Source organism: Capricornis sumatraensis, chromosome 6, assembly GCF_032405125.1.
Source record: "Capricornis sumatraensis isolate serow.1 chromosome 6, serow.2, whole genome shotgun sequence".
Classification (NCBI taxonomy): Eukaryota; Metazoa; Chordata; class Mammalia; order Artiodactyla; family Bovidae; genus Capricornis; species Capricornis sumatraensis.
The window spans coordinates 74,666,047-74,684,848 of record NC_091074.1 but is presented as its reverse complement, the minus strand read 5'-3'; the positions used below and the strand labels follow the sequence as shown (position 1 = coordinate 74,684,848).

The following is an 18,802-nucleotide window of genomic DNA, read 5'->3' as shown; positions in this document are numbered from 1 at the left end:
ATAAAAATGTGTGTCAGACTCTAGTCATGAGATGGAAATCATACCAGTGATTTTCACAGAGAATTTAATACAAACGGGTTTTAACTAGGTATTACACTAGGTATTTCCTAGTTTGATGGAAAATGGAAACTAGGTATTTCCACTTCATAGTGGAAAGGCGAATGGGAGCAGTACGGTACTGCAGAGGTAGGCCTGCAGGAAGCGGCCACTGCCTCTCGACTGGGAGAACAGAGAGAAGAGGGCAGGTATCTTGAGTCGCTGTCTGGAGCCCAAACTCAGCCCTCTAGGACGGGGTTTGCACTCAGCTGGGACTGATGTCTGAGATCAGGAGAGGGGCCTAGTGGGATAGGGGTACAGGATTCAGCAAAGGGGGTTCTGGCTGGCTGGCACTGGTGTTCCAGGGGCACAATGATGCTGGTTCTGTGTCAGGGAAATACAGACTGGAGCAGACTCTGGCTGCTAGAATGAACTGCTGCTGGCCTGAAGAGTGGTTGGGTTGCACTGGTGGCAAAAGGGAGCAAAAACTAGAAGTAGGAAGCAAACAGAAAGTGCCGCATTTTCCTCTTACAGCTTTCCAGTCTCAAGTACCTCTTTGCTTCCCAGCTGGCTCAGTGGTAGAGAATCCTGCCAATGCAGGGGACAGATTTCAATCCCTCGGTTGGTAAGATCGGCTGGAGAAGGAAATGGCTACCCGCTCCAGTATTCTTGCCTGGGAAACCCCATGGACAGTAGCCTGGCGGGCTGCAGTCCACGGGGTTGCAAAAGAGTCTGACACAGCTTAGTGACTAAACAATAACAAGTACTTTATTGGCAGAGCCTAACAAGAAGCAAACTGTAAAGGAGAAAATGTGACTCACTCCCAGAATCACAAAGTAAGAGTGTGGAAGGGTGGTTTTAAGGCTGAGAAACAAAAGCTCAGTAACTTGCAGGAAGAAAAATGAATCTACATACTTAACACAAGGCATATTTAAATGTCATTAGAACTTTATGATTAAGAAATGCTATAGGAATTCATAGGAGGAGACAGATCCTTGTTAGGATAAACAGACAAAGCAGTGTTGGAGAATAGTGTTTTAACATGAATGTGACTTTAGCAGGCAGAAGTGAAGTGGAGGATGATTGTAGTAATGGAAGGAGATATTACAGGGCATGAGAAAGCCATAGAATGGTGTAATGGAGAACATGGGACAGACCTGCATCACATCAGTTTCTATTGATGAATACCCTTAATGTTGAAAGTCATTTTTTTGTCTCTGACCCTCATTTCTCTTTCATCCTTGGTCCTTTTGGCATTGAAGACTATTGGTTGGATCAAAACCATGTTTTAGGACCATTAATTTAGAGTTTCTGGAATTGGAGGTGACAGAACCAAATAGGGAGATACTTTCTTGAGCAAGTAAGTTGTTAGGGTTTGTTTCCTCCAGATACAGTTTTCTTATTGACACAGAAGTTTTTAATCAGATGCATGGGATAAGCTTTAGAATATCCTTCAACGTGTGAATATAATTATATGTGTTTTTTATGTTGTCAAGTAAGAGGTTTCAGATATAATTTTTATCAAAATGAGATAGAATAAAAGGATGTTTGGAATTTGGTAGACCATTAAATGTAAGTAAACTAAGATCATGGCATCTGGTCCCATCACTTCATGGGAAATAGATGAGGAAACAGTGGAAACAGTGTCAGACTTTATTTTGGGGGGCTCCAAAATCACGGCAGATGGTGATTGCAGCCATGAAATTAAAAGATGCTTACTCTTTGGAAGGAAAGTTATGACCAACCTAGATAGAGTATTAAAAAGCAGAGACATTATTTTGCCAACAAAGGTCCGTCTAGTCAAGGCTATGGTTTTTCCAGTGGTCATGTATGGATGTGAGAGTTGGACTGTGAAGAAAGCTGAGTGCCGAAGAATTGATGCTTTTGAACTGTGGTGTTGGAGAAGACTGTTGAGAGTCCCTTGGACTGCAAGGAGATCCAACCAGTCCATCCTAAAGGAATCAGTCCTGGGTGTTCATTGGAAGGACTGATGCCGAAGCTGAAACTCTAATACTTTGGCCACCTCATGCAAAGAGTTGACTCATTGGAAAAGACCTTGATGCTGGGAGGGATTGGGCGCAGGAGGAGAAGGGGATGACAGAGGATGAGATGGCTGGGTGGCATCGCCGACTTGGTGGACGTGAGTTTGGGTAAAATCCTGGAGTTGGTGATGGACAGGGAGGCCTGGCGTGCTGCGATTCATGGGGTCGCAAAGAGTCAGACACAACTGAACAACTGAACTGAAACTACTCGAGCATATGGGTGTACTGTCATTATTCACTTTATTGGACACTTAATATGTTGAAGGCACTTAGGAAAAAGAATAGGGTAACAAGAGTATATCAATGTAGTAAGGAGCTGGTCTTGCTCTTTCATGGGGGGCATAGGTCCTAGAGAGGGCTGCCTGCCTAGGGAGTAATTTGTGCCAAGATATAAAAGGTGAAAAGAACTATGAAGAGACTGAGGTGGTGAAATTGTGGAATTCTTAACAAAAGTGGATTGACAGTGGATTGACTATCATAAATTTCCCTAGTGATTTGTTTTGAGGGTCTGCAGGCTGCTCTTACACTTCCATAAGGAAGTGCATTGACTATTTCGCATGTAGCCTTTGGAGGCTATCTACTAAATTCACAAGTTAAAGTTGGAGGAGCCAATGTGGCCTAGGCCAGTGGTTTTCAATTTTGACCTGATGTCTAGATTTTTTTAATCTTGGGTGGAACTGTGGAGTTACAAAAGATACTATTTTCATTGTGGTAGAATGTCGATAGCATAAAATTTAACATTTTGACCATTTTTAAAGTGTACTGATTGGTGGCATTAAGTACATTCACGGTTTTCATGTTACCAAACTGAAACTCACTACACATTAAATAATAACTTCCTATCCTCTTCTTCCCACAGGTACTGGGAACTGCTATTGCACTTTTCTTCCTTTATTAATTTGAGTGTTCTGGGTACCACATACCAGTAGAAACTTAAAATATTGTTTTGTGTCTGGTTTAACTTCACTTAGCATGATATCTTTAACGTTTATTCATGTTGTAGCGCTACTAGCATTTCATTCCTTTTTTTTAAAAAATGGAGTTTAGTTTTTAGAGCAATTTTAGATTCATAGTAAAATTGAACAGAGAGATGGAGTCCTCGTATACTGTACTCCTGCCTCTGTGGATGCATGGCCTCCCTCACTGTCAGCATCCCACACCAGAGCTGTATATCTGTTGTAAAATACGAACTTGACACATCATTTATACTCAGAGTCTTTGGTTTATGTTAGGGTTCACTCTTGGTGTTGTACAGTCTGAGTTTTGTGTAAGACACGGTGTCATACATGGTATTTTCACTGTCCTAGAAGCAAGTTGGGAGAAGGCAACGGCAACCCACTCCAGTACTCTTGCCTGGAAAATCCCACGGACAGAGGAGCCTGGTAGGCTGCAGTCCATGGGGTCGCCAAGAGTCGGACACAACTGAGCGACTTCACTTTCACGCATTGGAGAAGGAAATGGCAACCCACTCCAGTGTTCTTGCCTGGAGAATCCCAGGGATGGGGGAGCCTGGTGGGCTGCCGTCTGTGGGGTCTCACAGTCAGACATGACTGAAGCGACTTAGCAGCAGAAGCAAGTTGCCCTCCAAATATGCAAGTTCTGCATCTGTGGATTCAGAAAACCACAATTCATAAACATGATACCCCATCTGCGGTCAGTTGAATACGTGGATGCAGAACGGTCTGGAGGGCTAACAGTATTCTTCACCACCATGCATTCACAGTTTAAAAGAACATGCCAGTTTCACTTAAAATTGTTCTTAAGTGGTAAAAATTACTAATCTTGTGAGGTCACAGTCCTTGAAAACACATATTTTTAATATTCTGTGTGGTGAAATGGGAAGTATGCCTAAAGTATTTTGGCTGCATACCAAAGAATGATGGTTGTCTCAAGGAAATGCACTTGTCATTCTGTTTGTATTTTCTGTGATGGACATGATTTTAATTTGAATGACTAACTGTGGTTATTCAGACTTGGGTATTTGCAGATGTTTTTCTCAGAAATGAATAAAGTAAGCCTATCAGTTCCAGGAAAATAGTGTCTGAGCTAGAGATAAAATTTGAATCTTTAAGCAAAAATGAATATTTTGGGAGAACTTGTATCCACCATCTGTATATCCTACTTTTTTGCTCTTCATTTTTTTCATCTCTCTTCATTAGGCTTATTTAGAAGCTGCTAGATGGTTTATACACACACACAAATACATATATGTATAATGAAGGAGAATATATGTATTCTCCTTTATTTCCAAGGACTATTTTAACAGAGCACAGTACTTGGGTTTGGCAGTTTTCTTGTTTGAGCATACTGACAGCAACACTTGGCTCTCTCTTGGTTTCCACTGCTGTTAGGAAGTCAGCTATGAGTCTGAACTATTGCTACTTTATAAAAGTTACTCCCCCCTCCCCTCCCATAAGACTTTTCTCCTTGTCTTTTATTTTCTGCAGTTTGATAATGATGTATCCAGGTGTGGTTTTCTTTTTTATTGATTTTCCTTGGAATTCAGTGAGCTTCTTAAATCTGAGATCTTGAATGAAGTGTGTAAACACATCTGAAAAAGATCTCATCTTCAAAAAAATATTTGTGCCATTTTTCTCCTTCCCTTTAAAGATTAATTGAATGTGTATAAGACCCACTTACTGATTTTTCTGTTTCTCTTTATCATTCAAACATATATTTGTTGAATTTGTTTTGTTTTTATTTTTCAGTTCTAGAGTTTCTGTCCAGTTATTCTAGCACCGTTTGTGGAAAAGACTATTGTTTCTATTTTGGATTGCTTCTGCTCCTTTGTCTAAAATCATCAGTTGACTGTACTTGCAGACCTCTCTTGGGGTTCTTGGATTAACCTATGTTTGTCTGTTCGTTCACCAGTACCATACTGTCTTGATTACTGTAGTACAGTATGTCTTGAAATTGAGTGGTTGTGAGTCCTCCAACATTGTTGCGCTTCAGTCTTATATGGGGTAGTCTAGTGTTTGCTTTTGTGTATAAACTTCAGAAATCATTTTGTTGATAACTATAAAGTAACTGGCTGGGGTTTTGATTGGAATTGTGTTGAATCTATAGATCTAGTTGGGAAAAATTGTTAACTACTGAGGTGATGCATAACTGGGTCTGTTTTATGTAAGAGCTCTCTTTACTTCCAGTTCACCTGTACTCTGAAAGGGAAAGCCCTTAAGGGTCCAGCTTGAAGTAGGAATAATATACCAGAGTCCCTGTGTTTGTCTGGCTCTGGGGTTTGACTTTTCCCTGTGAGGCCTCTGAAAGGTTACTTCAGTTTTTTAGCCTTTTCGTTGGAATTGGCAGCAGCCCTTGGAAGTTGAGTGCTGTGGCCTTGCTTTATTTGGGGGACCCAGCAATTGATCATCATCTTGTTCCTTCTTGAATGCTTTTGAGTTGTTAAAAACTATTTCATCCAGCTTTTAAAGTTATTTTCAGGAAGGGACTCAGTTCTAATTTCCTCCTCTATCATTGCTGAAAATGAGTTTCCCCAGTTTCCTGCCTCCCTCATAGAATTGGTGGTCAGTGTATTTAGACTAAAATTTTGTGTAAATTCTTGGAGGAGCAGGATGAATTCTCCCAACTTTTCTATGTCTGTTGACACCTTCCAGACAGTAATAGGTTATACTGCTTAAGATAAACTAAAGTAGATCTTCAAAAGCTTTACCTGTGGTGAAGAAATGTTGCAGTCGAGCTTTTGTGTGGTCTGGTTAGTAAACAATGTGCCTTGGTTTTGGACACTGAACAGTTGGGCAAAGAACCTACCAGTAGTTTTGGGTTTGTAGTATATATATTGCTAGTCATCTGTCCCAGTTTTCATTCATTCTTCCTCTTTGTTATAGAATTCCCAGTTTTTTGCTGGGCATTTGCTGTGCTGTGCTGTGCTATGCTTACTCTCAGTCATGTCCTGACTCTTTGCGACCCCATGGACTGTAGTTTGCCAGGCTCCTCTGTCCGTGAGGATTCTCCAGGCAAGAATACTGGAGTGAGTTGCCATGCCCTTCTCCAGGGGATCTTCCCAACCCGGGATGGAACCTGGGTATCCCACATTGCAGGCGTATTCTTTACCAGCTGAGGTACCAGGGAAACCCAAGAATACTGGACTGGGTGGCCTATCCCGTCTCCAGGGGATCTTCCCAACCCAGGAATCGAACTGGGATCTCCTGCATTGCAGGCGGATTCTTTACCAGCTGAGCTAAAAGCTCACATGCATGTATGCATTTAAGCAGACTTCAGATCCAGCTAACTTTTATTCTTCCATACATCCCCCTTTCTCCTAGTCTGTACCAGCATTGTTTCTTGAGCTCGTCACGTCTTGCCTGTATTGCTCAAATAGACATACAACTACTTTGTTTAGAGTCTTGTAACTGATTTTTTCTTTTTCATCAGCAGAAAAGAAAGAACTTTTCAACTATGTTACTCCTGTGCTTGCAGAATTGATTTCAGTGTCCTTAGCTTTCAACTCTTTGTGATCTGGTCCCATTTGTCATTCTTAACTCTACATTTGATACCCTAATAACACCAAATGTTAAAAATTTCCCTTCCCTTGTATTTGTGGTTTGTTACTACTGTGTCCTTTCTCATGCTTAATCCAGGGTTAACTTTTTCTTTTAAAATAAGTTAGTTTCAGGTATTTTTTTAGTTTAATCAACTTCCGTGTTTCTGGACATGAAAATAAATAGGCTCTGCCCTGCTGTTGAATGCAGTGTAGCCTGAAATCTACAGTGTTTATATAGTGTTTATGTATCTAGTGGTTTATATCCTTAGTTGCAAACTTTGTTTTTGTTAAGATAATCTGTTAGAACCTTTTTTTGAAATTTCTTTCAAGCTTTGAAAGCAATGTGTTTTATATGGCTAGGAAAAAGTGATTTCAATATGTGAGTGATAAAATTAAGTTGTTTCAGAATCGGGCTTATTTAGACCAGTCTTCACACATAAGGAAATTGTGGTCAGGAGAAATCAGTGATTCTGTTAAGTCAAAATTAGTTAGAAGCAGAATCAAGGTCTATTGTGAGTTTCATCCTAATATAAATATCTGCTTAAAATCTTCAAGTGTGTTGAAGTTTTCAAGTGTTCTTATCCCCACATTACATATAGGATTACCAAGCAGTGTTTCAAGGGCCTGTATTTTTTGTGTGAATAGCAACTTGGGTAATGAACTGAGCAGTATGCATTCTTAATTTATCCCTTAACAACCCTGATTCTGTAATGAATAGTTTACTTACAGTCGCTTTTATATACCTACCTTCTTGGCAATTCATTCTGGGAGGAATGAAGTGAAAGTGAAGTCACTTAGTGGTGTCCGACTCTTTGTGACCCCATGGACTGTACGTAACCTGCCAGGCTCCTCCATCCATGGAATTTTCCAGATAAGAATACTGGAGTGGGTTGCCATTTCCTTCTCCAGGGGATCTTCCTAACCCAGGGATCAAACCTGGGTCTCCCGCATTGCAGGCAGACTCTTTACCCTTTGAGCTACCAGGGAATCTGGGAAGAATAGTTAAGTATTTTAGTGAAGCAGGCATGGTAGATACAACACGTAACAGTTATGTATGTCTTTGTTTTTAGCATCAAGCATTGCACGATTCTCTCGAATAATGTAGATCATCTTTTACTGAATTTAACACTGTCTGATATCATGGTCTCCCTGGCAAATGCCTCAACTTTGCAGAAGGATTCCAGTTGGATAGAAAGGATAAGGAAATTTGTAACAGAAACCCTTGAAGATGGCTCTAGGCTAAATAGTAAGCAGCTGAACAGATTGCTTGGAGTCTCCTGGAGGTTAATGGAGATACAGCCAAACAGAGGTAGGTGTTAATGCTCTGTCCTTATTTAAGAGAGGAGCTCTTATGCATGCTATTAACATTTAGAGTCTAACTTTGAGTTCATAACTGTCAAACATTTCACATAGTCATTTACGTTCAAGCCATAAAAGGTAGCTAGCATAATCATGAAGGAATATCTCCTTGAACCCTGATTGCTGAGAACACCCCTTTTTCAGTGAGTAGGTCCACTCTGAAGCTGATGGGAAGGTTTTCTAGTAGATTATATAGTTGGAGTGAAAGGAGGTATGTTTTATTAAGAGGAAGTGACATTGAGCCTAAGGATGAAGAAGTACTCTTTTCTGATCTAATTTGACTAGAAATTGATCCTTCTCTCTTTACCTTTCTTGCTACTTGAAATTATGTTGCATTGTCAATTTTTACTGTGACTTAATAATTCTTTTCATTCAAAACAGCTTTCCTGGTTGGTTCCTGGCTTATCCACCTTTCTAGTATTCTGTTTTTCGCTGTCCTTTCCTAGGTTTGTTGTCTCTTAGGAATATTTGTACTGTAATCTCTGGTTGGTTTGACTTTTGTATTAGGCCATTGATGTAGGATTTTGATGGTAGTCATCAGTTTGTGGCTAAAATCTGCTTTGTCATAGGAACAAGGTGCTTCTGTGCTTTTTAGAAGAATTATGGTGCTGGTAAAGAAACATTTTGACTCACATGCAGTTGTTTTCTCTTGTTTTTAGAGGCGACAGAGTCTCTCATAAAGGCAGTTTATACATTGTATCAGCAAAGAGGCCTGCTCATTCCAGTTCGGACTTTGTTACTGAAGTTTTTCAGTAAAATCTATCAAAAAGAAGAACTGAGATCTTACAGAATCCGGTACAGTTCCCTATGTTATTTTGCTTTTCTTTTTCTTACCAGGTTACTTTGTAATCTGTATAATAAGATGATAGAGTGATTAAATCTTTGGAGAAATTCTGTCTTTTATCCTTTTTGGTTTCATTAAAAAATTTTTTTTTATAAAGAGGTGTACATAATAGTTCCAGTAACCTTTATACACATAACTGAGAAGGTAAACGTCTCTTTGAGCATATATTTCCACTTGTCTGCTTAACAGCTAAAGGACAATTGGAACCACCTGTAGCAGCCTCAGCTTTTTCTTTTGCTTCCCGTAAATTTTATGGAGGTTTAACCTCTGGCCCTTAGTGACATATTGGGACATATGGTATAAGAATGAGGGCAGTGGAAGAGGAGAAGTGTACAATAGGTGAAGGAGATTAAAAGGTACAAACTTACTTATAAAGTAAATAAGCCATGGGGGTGTAATATACAGCATAAAGAATATGACCAGTAATACTACAGTAACTTTTATTAGGACAGGTGGTTACTAGACTTGTGGTGACCACTTGCAGTGTGTACAGTTGTCAGATTATTATGTGATATATTCCTGAAACTAAGATAATACTGTGTGTCAAAAATGTTTCAATAAATTTTTAAAAATGGGAGTATTTTAAAGTGAGAAAGTTCCTGGCTTAGTTTGGTGCTGTCTGGTGACATAGACAACACAAAGAGTAGAACTAAGGAATCCGTTTTTAGATATGGTGAGTTTGAGGTTTATTTGGGATAGTCTGGAAGAGATGTTTGGGTTAAGATAAGAGATTTGGGATACCTCAGCATACATAGGTAGTTATTAGAACATATTCGAGTCTTTACTGTGAGTCAGGGCTTTTCTTAATTTTTCAGTAATTCTCATACTTCGATGTAGGTACTGTTGGTTATAGAAGGAAGCTTAGGTTAAATAAGTTGGTGAGTGTCATGCTGCTAAAGGGCAGCCAGACTGAGACTTAAGTTCAGGTCTGTTAGACTCCAAAGGTCATGTGTAAATCACTAAGCTCTTGGGGGACAGCAAAAGTGATTGCTGTGTCCGAGATGAGGCATTAGAGAGTTAGCAAGTATAGGAAAGAACTGAAATAACACAAGTTTGAAGCCACTTAATGTGGGGCACCCTATACTGAGTGCATCAATAATAAAATAATTATTACAAATTAGTGTAAATAGTTCACAAGAAGTGAAGTAGAGTTTGTGTCCTTTAAGATAAAACTACAATTTACATAGTGCCCCAAATTACATAAACTTTTCAAATACAGTGGGATAAACCTTAGAGAATGCTATAGCTGAATAAATGATGCCAGCCATCTTATAGGCTCTCAAATGTTTAAATAAATGTGGTGTATTTCTCTTCTCTTTGATGGCCTTAGATACCGTAGTAAAGTGTTATCACGTTGGTTGGCTGGTTTACCACTGCAGCTTGCTCATCTCGGCTCCCGAAACCCTGAACTTTCAACACAGCTTATTGACATTATCCATACTGCTGCAGCCCGAGCAAATAAAGAGCTGCTCAAAAGTTTACAAGTTACTGCTCTCCGAATCTATGGTAAGAGTTTTGTGTACCTGTGTAAGTAGTAATCTGTCTGCCCCAACTTAGGAACGATGTTGCAAAGGGGAGATCTTTAGGTTTTACTTTTGCTTCAAATTAGGCATTAATTATACCATGGTAAAATGAACAAAATATCAACCAGTAAATTCATTTTCAGTAGTATTACTTAATACAATAGTTTTAGAAAATTAAAGGTTGTAGATGTTTCTTCAAATCTTAAATTGTCTTTTAAGCCATGAAACTCACAAATTCAAAACTGATCTGGTATTCTTACAAAATTCTTTTAAAACTTTGGCACATTTTACTTATTTAATCATTATCAATATCTTGTGTGGCTTTCATATATTAATTTTTTATTCACCCCTAAAACCTTTTCATTCTTTAAGCAAAAATATCAATAAAAACATACTGACATATATACATATGTATAATTAGTATTTATTATTGGGACACAATTCATATACCATAAAATTGGCCATTTCACACTGTGCAATTCATTAATTTTTAGCATATTCCCAAGATTGTGCAATAGTCACTATTCTCTTATTCCAGAATATTTTTATCACCTCAGAAAGAAACTCTACCATTAGTAGTCCGTCCCTATATCCTCATTTCTTCCTTCCTCAGCTCCTGGCAACCGCTGCTCACCATTTCTGTCTCTTTGTATTTGCCTATTTTGGTCATTTCTTAGATGAAATTGTATAATGTGGGTCTTTTCAGTCTGGCTTCTTTCACTTAGCAAACCAGGCTGAGAAACAATGGACATAATGTTGAAAAATACTATAGACAATGGACAGCAAGGCTGGACGTCTAGACCAAGACTTTTAGAAGGGTGCTTGTAGGTAATAGACAGTGTTGCACGATTTGACCAGAAAAATGTGCCTGTCAAGCCATAGCTTATACAAAAAAATTTTTCAGCTATTCCTAGGATAAACTAAAGAAGCTAAAAGTAGTATGATGAATTAATAAATTATTATAAGTGTTTGAATTAAAGAATATGAGCAGACAGTAGGAGGGCAAAAGAAGAAATTGATTTTTATAAGTAGGATTTATAAGGAAATAGATTAACATGGGAGTACTCAAAGTCTGCAATAACTGAAAGGCATCTGAAGAATGATCCTATATTTTAGAGACTGAGAAAAGAGGAAAAAGAAGCCTTCAGAGTCAGTTACTTTCAGAAATGACAATGATTTTTACTCCAAAAACATTTGCAGTGTTTACTGCCAACAGAAAGAGAGAACCCAATAGGAGCTAGACAGAAAGTGCATACCTGGGGCACACAATCTTTGGTGTGGTGGAGGTGGCACACGTTCCATTTTCCTCCTCTTTCTCTGAGGGATAAGGTTCATCTGGTCTTTCCCTCTGGAAAGTCACAAAAACGTTTGTGACAAGATTGGGAGGGATGGGTAAGACCTGGACACAGTGGCGGAGAGCAGGTCTTCCTCCCTGCTTACTCCTCTGACTTCATCAGAGCAGCACCTGCCTAGTCTTCCCACCCCTCTCAGAGAATTACAAGGTCTTTAGAACCAGGTGAGCTGCAACACTTTTTCCTCAAGTGGTTTTCTCTGCTGAGTACCCCAGCTGCCAGAAAGGGAAACAGGCAACACCACAGATGCAGGAATCAGTAACACTCAAAATTCTGAAAGCTAATGTGTCACTTTGCTGTCTATCCAGTCTTTATGACCATTGTCTTAGAATCAAGGATTCAAGACAAGATGTGGACAATGACTAGAGTCACTCTGACTCGCACCCCCAGCACTCAGGGACAGCACAAAGCTGTGAGATATGTTCACAACAACTTTGAAATGAAGTTGTTTCAAGTTCATTGAAAGAACCTTTCTACCTGTGGGAGTGCCCAGGATCCCAAGTGTCCAGGATACTATGAACCCAAGATCCTTTCCTATGCATGGTATTGTACAATCTCCTGTTTGCTTTTTTTAAACTATTGGTTTTAAGTAAAGTATGTCTTTTTGCCCTATTGTTTTTACTGAAAGGCAATTTTTAAGTCAAGTTTGTCAGTCTCCAAAACGCACATCATATTGCTATGAAAAATTCCCTGAGATTGTTTATACTACTTGCAAGGTGTTAAGCTTCACAAAAAAATTTTTTTAATTGGAAATACATTTTTTAAATTTTACTTTACAATACTGTATTGGTTTTGCCATACATTGACATGAATCTGCCATGAGTGTACATGAGTTCCCAATCCTGAACCCCCTTCCCACCTCCTTCCCCATATCATCACTCTGGGTCATCCCAGTGCACCAGCCCCAAGCATCCTGTATCCTGTATCAAACCTAGACTGGCGATTCGTTTCTTACATGATAGTATACATGTTTCAATGCCATTCTCCCAAATCATCCCACCCTCTCCCTCTCCCACAGAGTCCAAAAGTCTGTTCTATACATCTGTGTCTCTTTTGCTGTCTCGCATACAGGGTTATCATTATCATCTTTCTAAATTCTACATATATGTGTTAATATACTGTATTGGTGTTTTTCTTTCTGGCTTACTTCACTCTGTATAATTGGCTCCAGTTTCATCCACCTCATTAGAACTGATTCAAATGTATTCTTTTTAATGGCTGAGTAATACTCCATTGTGTATAAGTACCACAGCTTTCTTATCCATTCGTCTGGAAATACATTTCTATTTAGACAAATTTCACTTAGATTTGCAGAAGAGTTTCCAGGAGTACAAAGAGTTTCCTTATATCTATCCTTCATTCAGATTCCCCCAGTGTTACCTTACATAACCATTGAACATTTATCAATACTAAGAAATTAACATTGATACATTACTATCAACTAAATTTTATTTCAATGTAACCCATTTTTCCACTGATTTCTCAAAACCACATACTGCATTTAGTCATCACATTTCTAAATATTTTTTAATCAGACAGTTTATCAATCTGTCTTATTTCTCTTGATGCTTTTGAAGAATACTGGTCAAGTATCTGGTAAAATGTCCTTCAGTTTGGGTTTGTCTATTGTTGTCCCTTGATTAGATGGAGTTTGGAAAAATTGGAGGGAGAACTTATTTTTATAAAAATACAGTTAGGGTGATTTGCCTGTCTCATCACATTTTATCAGAAGATGTATGATGTCAAAATGATTTGTTACTGGCAACCTTAATTTGGTCACTAGGTTAATTGGTGTCTGCCCATATTTTCTGCTCTGAAGTTATTATTTTTTCCTTTCTGTTCTCTATTTATTAGAAGACAGACACGGTCCAGCCCACACTTAACAGAGGGGAATTTACCTTCACCTCCTGGAGAGAGAAATAACAAAGAACTTGCAGACATATGTCACAATCACCATAGTAATTAATAAATATTTGGCATTCATCCATGGATATTGCCTCCAACAATGTAACTGTGATGTTCTAGTGGTAATTTCCGGTTTTCCTCATTCTGCCCACATTTATTAATTGGAATTCTTCTGTAAGGAAGCTTTTTCCCTTTCCCTCTCTTTATTTACCTAGTTATTGGAGACATAATTGAACTCTAAATAGATTAAAGAGCAAAAGTAAGAAGAAAAAAAAAAAGCTAACCTAAGGATAGGGAAAACCATATAAATACACCAAAAACATTAAAGACAATCAACATTTTCAATCAACAGTTGATACCCATAGAGTGTTTTAAAACACTTTAACAGACAGGGAACAACATATATGAAGCATACTGTAAGTTTTTGAGACATATGTAAAAGACAATAAATCAAAGTCTAAAATAGGCAGGAGAAGAAGGGGACAACCGAGGATGAGATGGCTGGATGTCATCACTGACTCGATGGATGTAAGTCTGAGTGAACTCTGGGAGATGGTGATGGACAGGGAGGCCTGGCGTGCTGCGATTCATGAGGTCACAAAGAGTCGGACACGACTGAGCAGCTGAACTGAACTGAACTGAAAATACCCAAAAATTCTTACAAATGAACTACCAAGATGATGACAACAACAAGATGACAACAAATAACAACACAAAAGCAACAAAGTTAAGGAGTTCCTATTTTAAAAAAGCAACAAAGGATATGAATGGGCAATAACAAGAAAACTACTTTAAAATTCCACTTGATAAACTAAGATATGTAAATTAAAGCAATGAGATACAAGGATTCTTGTCAGTCAACCTTGAGGACGTGAGTCACAATATGCATGCGGATCCTCTGTTCTAGCTCAGCTTGAAGAAGACTGTTGACACACAAGTTGGAATGACTCTGACACCCAGCCTTGAAAAACGCTTCAGAATGACAGAATTTCCTTTGTAGGAATGACAAAGGACGTATCAGGGTTTTGCACTTAGACCAACAACTTAAGATTGTTAGCCTAGAAAATTCTGAGAAGACAACTATGGTTCTTGCTTGCGGTTTTTTAATTTCAGTCATCAACATGCACCTCAGGTTGTTTGAACTGGTCAAGAACTACATGAACACAATAGGAAAATATACAGTTAGACAAGGCACAATTTATCCTGTCAGCAAGGTATATAAGAAGCATCAAACTCTTCTTTGCCCATTGCCGAGTTATCATTGCATATCTTGCCACCAAGAATTCAAAGTAGGTGGAAGTGGGTGCATGGGAAAACCTTCAGAAGGAGTGGCTAGAGACTGCTAAGGTGCTCAGACACCATCGAGAGAAATTGGAGGCTAGGAGCTGTGATCACCAGAAGGACTCACCTATGCCAGAAAGATCGGAATGTAGGAGGAAGTTGGCTGAACAAAGTCAAAATTTTAGTCAAAAGAAATCCGTCGGGTCAGAAGCAAAAGGTGTGCCAAAGGTAATCTTGCTGTGTGGGGCAGATTTATTGGGGTCCTTTGGTGATCCCAACCTGTGGAAGAATGAGGATTTCACTCAAATTGTAAGAAAGTATGAGCTCATAGGTATTACTCAGGCTGGAACTGTTGTTCAGAAATTCATCTGTGAACCAGATGTTCTGTGAAAACATCAGAACAACATTCTTCTGGTGAATGAATGGATCACCAATGACATCTTATTCACAAAGACCCAGCAAGCCCTCAGAAGGAGTTAGAGCATTCACTATTTGGTACTAGATCTTGTCCAAGAGTATACTGAAAAGCATAATTTTTATGACTCCAAGAGTGAAGAGAGGCATTTTGGGATGATACTGGCTCCTTCACAGAAAAATAGTGCAGATTCTAAGTCATAAAAAATTCTACAGCATGATATTTTGGATTTCCTTTGGGGAATTTGAGACAATCAAAGTGTTAGTAACTGGGGGAAAGAATTGTGATCCTGTCACTTAAACTAAATATTAAAAGTTTGATAAAAATCAGTAGTAAGTCAAAATCAGTTTTGTCTGTCTATCAGAAGTTGCTAAGGTGAATGTTTTCAATATGGTCTCTCTTTTTCAGGATGTACAAATCCTTTTATCTCTATTTTTGTCTTTCCAGCTGTGTTGGGGTATAATTGACATACAGCACTGCCTAAGCTCTGTATATTGTCACCCTGCTTACTTAACTTATATGCAGAGTACATCATGAGAAACACTGGACTGGAAGAAGCACAGGCTGGAATCAAGATTGCCGGGAGAAATATCAATAACCTCAGATATGCAGATGACACCACCCTTATGGCAGAAAGTGAAGAGGAACTAAAAAGCCTCTTGAGGAAAGTGAAACAGGAGAGTGAAAAAAGTTGGCTTAAAGCTCAACATTCAGAAAACGAAGATCATGGCATCTGGTCCCATCACTTCGTGGGAAATAGATGGGGAAACAGTCAAAACAGTGTCAGACTTTATTTTGGGGGGCTCCAAAATCACTGCAGATGGTGACTGCAGCCATGAAATTAAAAGAGCTTACTCCTTGGAAGGAAAGTTATGACCAACCTAGATAGCATATTCAAAAGCAGAGACATTACTTTGTCAACAAAGGTCTGTTTAAAGGCTATGTTTTTTCCAGTGGTCATGTATGGGTGTGAAAGCTGTACTGTCAAGAAAGCTGAGCACCAAAGAATTGATGCTTTTGAACTCTGGTGTTGGAGAAGACTCTTGCGAGTCCCTTGGACTGCAAGGAAATCCAACCAGTCCATCCTAAAGGATATCAGTCCTGGTTGTTCTTTGTAAGGACTGATGCTAAAGCTGAAACTCCGATACTTTGGCCACCTCATGTGAAGAGTTGACTCATTGGAAAAGACTGATGCTGGGAGGGATTGGGGGCAGGAGGAGAAGGGGACGACAGAGAATGAGATGGCTGGATGGCATCACCAACTCGATGGACATGAGTTTGGGTAAACTCCAGGAGTTGGTGATGGACAGGGAGGCCTGGCATGCTGCAATTCATGGGGTCGCAAAGAGTCAGACATGACTGAGCAACTGAACTGACTGACTGACTGAAGCCTACAGTATAATTATTTAATTTAAATATATCATGAAATGATAACTGCAGTAAGTTTAGTAAGCATCATTTTCTCATATAGATACAAAGTAAAAAGAAAAAAAATAAGTTTCCTTGTGATGTGAACTCTAGGAATTACTCTCTTAATAATTGTCATATATAATACATAGCAGTGTTAATTATATTGATCCTGTTGTACATTACAACCCTTGTACTTTTTATCTTATACCTGGAAGTTTTTACCCTTTGATTCTCTTCATCCAGTTCCCCCATCTCTGGTAACCTCAAATCTGATCTCTTTTTTTAGGAGTTTTTCTGTCTGGTTTTTGAAGTGTAATTGACCCACAACACTGTACGCAATACAGTGATTCAGTCCTTTTATACATTACAAAGTGATTACCATTGCTTTAGCTTTAAAACAAGGGATCAGCAGCACTACAACCAGAAGAACATTTAATCAAACTACAAAAAGAATTCAAAATGAACATCCTGGCTTTACCACATAAGAGAAGCAGAGTGACAAGCACGGGTACATTTAAGATCCTTACTTCAGTGATGAAGAGAACTAACATTTTATGCATACATTTTTCTATGCAGTCTTCCCCCAGGATGACCAAAGAAGTAATTCTTAAAAGAGCAATCTTGTAAAATGCACCACTGATCAGTCATCTCCAGCTCTGCAAAATACAGGCTGTAAGTGCTTCTGGCAAAAACTTTATACCTATAATTTGTTCTCCAGCACACGTCTGAAATCCAGTGAAACTTTGCCAAGACACACTTGCCAGCAGCACCACCTTTGGAGGAAGGGAGAGGGGTCTAAGTCCTTTAGAAAGCTGCACAGGGGTTTTTGTCCCCCTCTACCTGCACCACCCCAGAGGTAGAAAGCCTCTCCCTTACATGTCTTATGTACATTCTCTTCACACTAATCTGTTGTGGCTCATGTTCTAGTACTGGTCATCCACCATTGGTCTTTAGGATGACATCATCCTTCCTAGAACAGAAGGAACCACGGAGAATGACAGATCTCACTCAAGGATTTTATGAAATATGAATGCTTTTAGCCTTTCAGTTCAGTTCAATTCAGTCGCCCAGTCGTGCCCGACTCTTTGCGACCCCATGAATCGCAGCACTCCAGGCCTCCCTGTCCATCACCAACTCCCGGAGTTCACTCAAACTCACGTCCATCGAGTCGGTGATGCCATCCAGCCATCTCATCCTCTGTCGTCCCCTTTTCCTCCTGCCCCCAATCCCTCCCAGCACGAGAGTCTTTTCCAATGTGTCAACTCTTCGCATGAGGTGGCCAAAGTACTGGAGTTTCAGCTTTAGCATCATTCCTTCCAAAGAATACCCAGGACTGATCTCCTTTGGAATGGACTGGTTGGATCTCCTTGCCTTTACTGAGAGCTTAATCATCAAAAAGATGAATGGATGTGAGAAATGCCACACTGGCTCACCCTGGAAGATTCTTCAGCTCAGGATTTGGGGCACTGATGAATGACTTGTAGAAGAACAACCAGTGATCTCAATCCAAAACTCTGGAGTTTCTGAAGAGCACTACTATTTCTATTCCAGCTCACTCTGAATCTGCCATTTGTTAATTTACACAGAAAAAGGGTCTCTTTTCTTATGCTTTTTTACTTCTTGTCCTTTTATATAGACTCTAATCAAAGTAGAATTCCCAAATAATAATTAAAGTCATTGTTGTTGTTTAGTTGCTAGGTCATGTCCGACTCATGACCCCATGGACTGTGGCACTCCAGGCTCCTCTCTCCATGCAATTCTCCAGGCAAGAATACTGAAATAGGTAGCCATTCCCTTCTCCAGGGGATCTTCCCAACTCAGGGATCAAATCTGGTCTCCTACATTGGCAGGCAGATTCTTCACCACCGAGTCATCAGGGAAGCCCCAGTTTAGCTTTATACTAAAAACATAAGCTTGTTATATAATTTTCTATTGACTAAAATTTTGTGGAGTGTTCACCAACTTATAAAGCAAGAGGACCAAGTTAGCTTTTTATATACTAGTTTATGTTCATGAAAGTCATTCTGTGATAGAAACAGGACTAAAGTTAAATTTGCAATGAAAATGGAATAATTTACTTTTTTGCAATTTATATTTCATACCTACACCTGATGAAGGGTTTATAATTCTGCAGAGA

General features: G+C 39.2%; 1 protein-coding gene and 1 pseudogene across 3 annotated transcripts in view; both read left to right on the top strand.

Moving 5' to 3' along the window:
* LOC138080924 (testis-expressed protein 10-like) overlaps positions 1-17,475 on the top strand; it is a 29,492-nt gene extending 12,017 nt beyond the window's left edge. The window contains exons 6-9 of one of the 3 annotated variants that reach the window (XM_068973814.1): positions 7,647-7,885; positions 8,595-8,730; positions 10,110-10,285; positions 15,703-17,475. In XM_068973814.1, coding sequence (XP_068829915.1) covers positions 7,647-7,885; positions 8,595-8,730; positions 10,110-10,285; positions 15,703-15,722 — 571 coding nt within the window. In that variant the 3' untranslated portion in view covers positions 15,723-17,475. Of the gene's footprint in view, positions 1-7,646; positions 7,886-8,594; positions 8,731-10,109; positions 10,286-13,508; positions 15,463-15,702 lie in introns of those variants that run through there. The other 2 variants (XM_068973813.1, XM_068973812.1) reach the window with 2 other exon arrangements.
* On the top strand, positions 14,052-15,458 carry LOC138081214 (nicotinamide/nicotinic acid mononucleotide adenylyltransferase 1 pseudogene; annotated as a pseudogene).
* Positions 17,476-18,802: the final 1,327 nt, after the last annotated feature.